The sequence below is a fragment of the Leptodactylus fuscus genome, chromosome 3 (assembly GCF_031893055.1).
Source record: "Leptodactylus fuscus isolate aLepFus1 chromosome 3, aLepFus1.hap2, whole genome shotgun sequence".
Lineage (NCBI taxonomy): Eukaryota > Metazoa > Chordata > Amphibia > Anura > Leptodactylidae > Leptodactylus > Leptodactylus fuscus.
The window spans coordinates 126,514,349-126,523,745 of record NC_134267.1 but is presented as its reverse complement, the minus strand read 5'-3'; the positions used below and the strand labels follow the sequence as shown (position 1 = coordinate 126,523,745).

At 37.6% G+C, this 9,397-nt stretch overlaps 1 protein-coding gene across 1 annotated transcript; it reads right to left on the bottom strand.

Annotated features, from left to right (window-relative positions):
* Positions 1-5,307: 5,307 nt before the first annotated feature.
* HTR1B (5-hydroxytryptamine receptor 1B) lies at positions 5,308-8,870 on the bottom strand. Its single transcript, XM_075268286.1, has 2 exons — positions 7,255-8,870; positions 5,308-6,376 (listed from the first exon to the last, which is right to left on the bottom strand). Exon 1 carries the CDS (start codon positions 8,475-8,477, stop codon positions 7,317-7,319), a length of 1,161 nt encoding a protein of 386 aa, XP_075124387.1. The 5' UTR covers positions 8,478-8,870; the 3' UTR covers positions 5,308-6,376; positions 7,255-7,316.
* Between the last annotated feature and the right edge of the window lie 527 nt (positions 8,871-9,397).

Sequence of the window (9,397 nt, the reverse complement as noted above, 5' to 3'; positions counted from 1 at the left end):
ACATGCAAATGTGTTTCCCATGATGTAAATAGGGAAACCGTTCCTCTGTATGCTGCCCTCTATGGGAAGCTCCCTTGAACATCATGCCTGACTTTCCAACAAGCCTTTGCTGCAATGATGTGGGATTTTGCCAAGTCAGTATCCCAGCTGTGGACAGCGCCATTTCAATATGATTGGAACTCATCAGCACAGCCTAGGGAGAACTGACTTGGCAGAGGTGAGAGACTTCTAGACCAGATTATGGGGATATTGTCACTCTTTAGGGAGAGACCATCTTGTAGGTGTGTGGAACATACAGAGGCACGGTTTCCCTATTTACATCTTGGGAAACACATTTGCATATTTTTCCTACAATTTTTTTGGAGAGTGATCACCCCTCTTCCATTTTTACATTCACTATGTTTAAAAAACATCATTTGATGGGAGCCATGTCCTGTATATCTGAGGAAGGGCTTAACCCTAAAATGCATCATTTTCTGGATTATCTATTATATGAAGATGCTCAGCCAGCACTTGTGCCTGGTTTCTTCCTGCAGCATTGCTGCAATCACACTGCTATGACATTGTTTACCTGAGGAGGCCGCAATGATAAAGCATTCATAGTCTGGCACTTACTGAATTATGTTCTCTCCAAAATATGGTTGCATTGTTCAATGGCTGTCTTGGGACATTACTATGAATGAAATATCACTGTGGCAAGAATCACCACAGCCTGTAGTGTCACTGAATGAGACTGAGGATGTCCCATCACTGAGATCTAGTTATCAAACCATAGCACGTGGGGTCAACAAGGAATTGGCCGGTATTATAGACTTTGTTTTTCTTATACAAAGCTCAAAATCCTCTCTTTTTGCACAACTATAGGGTTAAACGCATGCAGCTTCCTCTCTGGAGAGTTGACTTTGCACGTATTCTGTTTGCATATGATTTCAATTTAACTTTAACCACTTCATGGCTAGGTCATTGTCCCTGGTTTATGACCGGTTTATTTGGTATATGCGGATTTGAGGCCTATAACATTTTTCATTCAAATTATTCAAATAATTTTTGTGTTTTTTTTTTTTTTTCAGTGATAAAGGGTTTTAATTTTAGGTAATTTTTATTTTTGCATGTATTTTTTCTAAGGCTTTTTTTTTTTTATAGTAGTACAAAGGGCCGGTGTTACTGAGGCCAGGGCTATAAACTTGGTAGAAGCATTCTTTTTTTTTTTTTTTTTTCTTCTTTTAATTATTTATTGCATACATTGTATTCCCTTTGTGTAACATAAGACTTTTGATTGTCATTTTAACAATCCTTTTTTCGGATTTTCTCTGTAACTGGGACAGAGACATTAACCCCAATTACAGAAAGAATACCGCATCCTAACATGATTTGCAGAGATTATCTGGGTAACCTCGAACCCAGAAGCTCATCCATTTCCCTACGCCTGGTGACGCACATGACCAGTGAGCTGAGAGGAAAGAAACATGATGGCAGCTCTTTTAGCTATTTACACAGTGCTCATAGAGTGATTTGTATACAGCAATCAGGAAAGCAAGAATAGTAAAGCATCCTGGTCTTCTCTTTGAGATGAATGGTTGTTAATCTTGTGAAACTGCTTAACACTACAAGGACATACAAGTACATTTTTGCAGAGTCAAGTAGCCTCTGCTTTGATGTGTATAGTCAACTGGCGGCCGGCACCTGGTTAAGCTATGATTCAGGTGATTCAGAGCTCCATTTAAGAAATCAAGACTCAGCTTTTCCAAAAAGACATATGGGGTTCATATGGCCCTGGATACTATATTATATGGGAGACTTGAGGGGGCATTACATTATGTGGGAGCCACTACAGGGACATTATGAGGTGGCCACTATAAACATCAGCATTACACTCTGGTTGACTGATTGGGAATCATTAAAAAGAGGGGGACTTAGACCAGTATTTACCAAACTGAATTTCCCAGGAAGCTGAATCTTTGCAAAAATCTTCAAAAAGGTTTCCTGAGGAATATGAAATCATATAAACCTAAACCTTATTCTTTTCTGTTTTACTGCGTTATATTCCTTGTAAATTCGCTGAAGCATGTATTTAAATGATTCAGATGTTTAAACAGCTTATAGGTATGGATTGGTGATAAGACTTTATTAAAGGGAACCCCTTTAGGCTGCAGATACACATTGGGGGATATTTATGAAGACTAGTCTGTTCAACACCAGTCTTCATATTCCTTGGGCTGGTGCAACAGCCATCCCATTTATGATGAGGTACACTCCTTATAAAGGCGGCAGTGCTTCCGCTGTGCCCTGCACCTGGGATGAAATTTATGCCAGGTTGTGCAGGTTGTGGCTAACATAGAGTTCAGTGATCATTTGCGCCAGTAAATGATATTAAATGTAGTGCAACATCACTTTTGCTTTCATAAAAGTGGCATGATAGGTGCAAAAACACCAGCAACAACAATAAAGGTTTACAACTTTTTTACACCAGAAATCTGTTGCAGAGTACAGGCTAAGGTCCCACGTTGTAGAAACGTAGCTTTTTTTGTTGCCGATTTTACGGCAGTTTTTTGAGCCAAAGCCATGAGTGGCTACAAAAGGAATGGAGAATATATAGGAAGCTTTTATACTTCTACATTCTGCTCAATCTACTCCTGGATTTGGCTCAAAAAAACCACGGGGCCTCAGCCTAAGGCTAAGGCCCCACGGGACGTGGCGGGAACGCATCGCAATTCTTCCCACAGCTCTTTGAACAGAAAGTTCATAGAGTTTTCCTCCATGGACTTTCTGTTACCATTATATCTATGGGAAAGCTGCCAGCATATCCGTAGATATAATTGACATTCTGCGATTTCCAAAACCACGCCGATGTTGGAAATCGCAGCGTGTCTGCGCTGCGGTTTGAAGCACAAAGTGGGCATCGGATTCGCATGAATCCCATCCACTTTGCAGATACTGTAAAATGCCGCGATTTCCACTACGAGCAAATCGTGACGTTTCCAGCACCTGAGGCCCTGGCCTAAAGCTGTCCCATTGAGTTGTTGCTGCAAATTTTTCAGTTTTTTTTTTTTTGAATCAAAAAGAATGGGAAATATAAAGAAGGACCAAAACCTAGATTCCTGACTTTGACTCACAAACTACTTGACTAATAGTTAAGACAGATTTAACTCTGTGGCCAATGCTGAATGATAAATCTAGCGTATATCTCTACAGTATGTAATCTACGCTTTATGCCACCTTTAATTACAGGTATGTGTCATGTTTACGCCAGTGTCTGCAATAGTAAATCAGGGCCAATTTATGTCTCCAGCCTTAAAGTGTATCTTCAATTATTAAAAACCCTTTCATAAATGGTGAATATAAGAAACTTTGTAATATCTTATTTAAGAAATTTGTCTCTATCCATTTATGAAACCAAGTTACTTTTTACATATTAGTCTATAGACGGGGAGAAGAGAGGGGAAGTTGCTGTAAAAGGCACACTAATAGCTGCAGCTTTTACACTCTGCTACTCTGTGCCTAAGGGAACCCTTCTGACACAACTATATCTTTAAGATAAGACTCTTCTCCTGCACAAAATGAGGCAATACATTCTTTAACAGCCTACTCCTGCCATCTCCTCAACTCAACAACAATTTCACGATGCTTCTAAATGTTGATGTTTAAGTTTTGGGTGTAATAGGATTCACAATGGTCAGATGTCATTATCATCTTTGGACACTATTATGACCATGGTAATGAGACAATGTTCATCAGTATTTGCTATGTCACTTAACTTTGTGTTTAGGATTTAATGACTTAATGTTGATGTGGTTTAGGCTATTTTCACTGTAAAATAATGTAGTTGCTCAATATATATATATATATATATATATATATATATATATATTTAGCTAAATATTAATTTTATACTGCTTGGAAAGCATATCCTTTACTAGGTATCACAGGTCAAGTGAGCTAATTATCATTACATATTCTGTAATACCCAGCCAATTCTAAATATATGAGTCCTATGAATTATAGATGCATTTCATAATTGGAAATCATTTATACAACATTCATAAATGAATTAGCAATGATTTGAATATTTATCCTGCTAAACATCTGTGTTTAGTTATTTTTTTATAATATAAGGATAATTCGACATATGATCTCATATTTTATTTCACGCTATCTTTCATAAAGTTGAATACATTTTTACATTTTTATGCTTTGCATATTTTTGTTTTAAATTTTTTATATTTGTCATCTGTACACAATGGAAAAATGTTCTGACTATATTTTATTCATCAAAATACTTCTTTATCTCCTCCCCACCACAGGATGATTAGTAATTTGTTGGGAAAAATCCCTTCTCGCAAGGAGGGGGCCCTAAGTAGCTCTGTTTTTAATGGAGTGGCTCCTGCACATTGCCACTGCCACTTCATCTCTATAGGACTGCTTCTCTTCAGCAGTCAGATGAATAACCTGGCAGTGTGGTTGATTGACTCTCGCTTCATTTAAATTAGGATTCATAGGAAACTCATTATTCTGATCCATGGCAATCCCAATTGTGGGGCCACCACAAATTAGATACTTATCCCCTATGCTATGGAAAAATGAACAAGTGCTGTTTATAGGAAAAGCTTACAACACCAAAGGCACATATGATGCTGTATGTTTGGCTTCATAAAGCCTTGGAGGGTCCTTGTCTCACACACAGTATGAGTACCGTAATTAAACAATGAAGTGGTCTGAGCAAGGTCTATGGAACTTCTTTAAGCAGCTGCCTCAGTCATCAGTTGGTAATGAAATTCTTAAAACTGTCACAAAATGTAACGTAAAACCAGAGGGAATATTACAATTCAAATAAAGGACAGGTAATAGGTAATAAATGTATGACTGTTGGAAATCAGACCACTAGGATTGACACTGATCATGAGGACAGTGGTCTGAGATTCCCCTTTATGAATGGAATGATAGCGCACATGTGTGACTTTTGCTATGGGAATAATATATCACTGAAGTCCATCCACTATCTCCATCAGCTCCACAGGAGTGAATGGTGCATACACAGTCCTACTCTATTCAAATTGTGACCCTCCCCCCATCAGTTGGCCTAAAAGTAAACATACAATTGTCCCCCATTCTGTGAATAGTTCTTATTTTTTTAGAAGAATACTCCATTATATCTATGTATTTCAGCATGCCTATTACGAAATTCATGAAGTGAACTCTACTGGAAGGTCAAAAGAGAAAAAAGTTGTACTAAAAAAAGGAAAATATTTTGGCTTTATTATATTTAATAATTGAACCTATGTTTGCTCATTCAACATACTGGTACTTTGACATATAAAATAAGGAACTAGACATATAAGACAGATATAAGACAATAATTCTAATCAGTGTCATATTATGGCTTCTTTGTTGCTTTAGACCTTTTCACAGTGTCCATGGTAATAAAAACACAATATGAAAATAAAATAAACTGATCTGCTTTAGAATTCTAGCCATTTATTTTGCACGTGTGTGACTTTTTTTTTTTTTTGGAAATATAAAGCCATTTGAACTTTTAGACAGTGTACAATAAATACATTATAGGTAGGCTTATTTCTTAAGCAAAAAACATACATTCTCTGTGCTTGATGTAGTAGGGGTGTGCATCAACCGTAGCTTCATCATAAATACTGAGCATTTTCTTCTTTCATTAGAATACTTTGTCACATCAAACCATGTGTAAAGAGATCTTTTAAAGGACACATGTTTCAATGACATATCTATCAAATAGATGAAACATTTATACATATAGTAATTACCGACAATAGATTGTAAAATGTATGATCACTTTGTGATTCAGATTGATAAATGGATACACATCAAGTAGCCTTTGCACACTCCTGCACACCACATTTACCAAGAAAGCTGAGATGAATGGGCCACCTGCACACTGTGACACATCTTTAAAGCATTTCTTTTAAAATCATATGAACTTTTTTCTCTACAGAAATAAATTACAAGCATACACATTGACATATTAATACTACTGACATTAAACGGAACAACTATTCACTCCCCTACAGTGTGCATGGAAGGAATTCCACAGACTAGTCAAGTCAAAAGAGGCAATGATATGAATTAAAGAAAATGTGAGAAATTAATAAAACAAAAACAAGAAATTAGTCTACATTAATTTTCCAATCCAGCTGTTAATCATAAGCATTGATTTGAAGGTGAATTCTTTGCTTTTGACATGAGTGAATATTTAAGCAGCATCATTGCTAGAGTCATAGCAGTGATATGCAGAGCTGAACAGTAGGATGGCAGTATGTATTGACGTTTGTGCTCAGCAGCATTCATGAGTCTGACAACTCAGGATAGAGAGTTTCAGGCAGTGATTCTTTACAATATCGACTGGGTTCTGCAGACAAAAGGAAAACATTCATAGAATTATTGATAAAGCGTCAAAATGGGATATGTAATAATAAGAACTACGACCTATTCAGCCATTTATAATCTAGATTTGCTATGGGAATTCATTGTGAAGCATGCATGCATAATTTTTAAGCATAAGGGTTGCAAATCTATATATAAAAAAAAAAACATGAGCGTAGATGTCTAATCACAATGTGGCATAAGCAAGATGATAATGTTTGGACTAATCATAATCATATTATGGTCATAGGTCATTTAGGACATTATCCTTTTCTTTTGGGGCAAATAAAACCCACTGTGACCCTATGCAAACTTAGGGCTGCAAAAATAGTAGGACAGTATATGGTAGAGTCAAAGGGATATTTATTTTTACATATGAAACTACAGGATGCAGATGTATAATGAGAAGTGGTGTGAAGTGTTAATGAAAGATAATGCAGGTCAATGGTTGAGTATCCCTATTAATCATTGACTTTCTGCACGAGAACTGTACAAATCTCTTATTTTTATCAAATCACACCGCAGCTTCCTTAATATCCCAACCGATGAGATCAGATATATCAATGTCAGTTTGTGTATTGACTCTCAATTAGATGCCTCATCAGCAAATCAGTTAACTCAGGATGAACTTCATTAACTGAAGGAAAATCTGCTGATTGATCCAATAAACAGATAGTACAGACACAAGTACATCTAATAAAGAGTTATTCAAGGCTGTTATGAGGAGATACAAAATCAATGGTTGGGCATGAAAGCTTCCTCTTAAACTGGGTTATGGCATACAGCAAGTCTATGGCACCACTTGTACCCTATCCAACCTTCATTAGTATTCTCTAGCATCTGCAGCCATTAAAGGGAGCTTACCTGTACTGACAGATCCAGACAAGTGCATTCATGTGGCATGGAGAAGATCAGTGGGGCTAAAGTCATGATGGGCAACTAAAACGATGTATCAGTTTGTGAAAAGCTTGCTTGAAGTCCTCATTTGACATTGTATAGATTATTGGATTAATTAAAGAATTGAGATATCCAAGCCAGTTGAAAAAGTCAAAAATAGCAGGATGGAACCAGCAAGCATCTTTGCAAATGGGCATAACCAAAGAAATAATGAAAAATGGTAACCAACAAACGATGTAAGCTCCAAGTATGATTCCCAAAGTCTTGGTAGCCTTCCTCTCCCTGGCAGCCATGATCTTCTTCTTCTCTAGTAAAGCATCTGATACTTTAACTTTGACCTGATTCAAGTATACTGGAGAACTAGTATCACTGGACACATCTGCAGCCCTTGAGTTAGTTGAGGACACAGATGAAGATCCTGGGGAGTCAGTAATCAGATGAGCCCTTGTCAATCGTTTGCCTGTGCTCTTCGGAGATTGTTTTAGAATTCTAGACCTGGCTTCTATATAGATTCTCCCGTAAAGGGCAATTAGTAGTAATGTTGGTAAATAAAATGCCCCAACAGTGGAGTAAACAGTATACAAAACATGATCTGTATTGACACCACACTTGGTGAGCTCGTCTTCTACCTTTGATTGACGCCAAAAAAGTGGGGGCATTGAAATCGATATTGAAAAGACCCACACAAGTGCTATCATTATAACCGCCCTTTTTGGAGTCCTTTTCTTTGTGTATTCAACTGCATCAGTAATTGCCCAGTATCTATCCAAAGCTATGACACATAAATGTAGAATAGATGCGGTGCAACAAGTGATATCCGACGACAACCACATATCACATATAATCTGCCCTAAAGTCCATTTACCAGTTACAGTATACAAGGTGCCGATTGGCAGGACAAGAATAGATACTAAAAGGTCTGTGAATGCCAATGAAGCTATGAGATAGTTGGCAGGCGTGTGCAATTTTCTGGTCTGATACACTGTTGCAATTACAAATGCATTGGACAATAAAGTGGCAAGTGTAATGATAGCCAGGATAATGGTGAGGATTATGCTCCAGAAGGACAAGCCAGAGTCTTGATCATAGTGGTCCAGACCTGCAATGCAACTTGTACCATCATAGGAGTAATTGGTTTGAGAGACATTCAAATTGTCAGCAGCTGGTTGGCACTGGCTTTGTGGCTCCATCACGGAGTATGAACAATCTGCTAGCTTAAACCATACAGGGAACCTCCAGGGGGTTTGCAACAACTACATCAAAGCTACAGGGAGCTGGATACATGTATATCTCCTCATCATGAAATGGCTGAATAGTGGAAATCCCTGATGATAGTACAAGTCTTCATCAACTGGATTATATAGCCAAAATACAAATATGATTTGTGCTTATTATCCTGTATGTTATAATGGCTCAAAAATCCCAAAGTTTCATAAAGAAATGCAAAAATACATTTTAAAAAATCCCCAGAAAGCTGTATGAACCTTGCAAGAAATATTAAAAGGCATGGCTCATAATTCACCCTAATTTCCTAAAACTGACTCCTTCTGCTTTCATGTCAGGTTGCACTGAGTATAGGTCGAATAGGTCCATATACCAAATATGAATTCTATTCTATTTAGTTTAGAACTTACAATCCTGAATTCCATCTACATAATCCTGATAGTATTGCTTGTTTAGATGTAAAACTAATAGAGATATTAATAATCACCTTTTTGTGTTGGTACAAGTCATTCTCAGGCAAAGGAGACGTCCATTGCTACATTCACAAACTGGGTAGCAGCTCTTAACATCCTGTGTGTATCCAAAAATCACTTGTTAGTCTGATGCCCTCCAGTGATTGCTCATTCAGGTTGTCCTGGAGAGACTACTGAGAGGCTCCTGTAGCCTCCATAGCCATGGAAGTTGCTATTGCTGAAGCACTCCAATGAGGCAAAACTTATGAGGAAGCATGTGTGAAGGGGCTGATTTCTTGCAGACTTTTCCAGTTGTACAAGGTTCATTGCCTTAGGAGAAAGCAATTGATGTGATCACTAGGGTAGCCCCAACTTCCAGGTAGCTTCAAAGCTCCTTCCCTCAAGTTGTCAGTGCAGCCAGGTATCCAGAGCTG

Excerpts from the sequence above, each read along its gene's own strand:
- HTR1B (XM_075268286.1), bottom strand. The coding sequence starts at position 8,477 with ATGGAGCCACAAAGCCAGTGCCAACCAGCTGCTGACAATTTGAATGTC.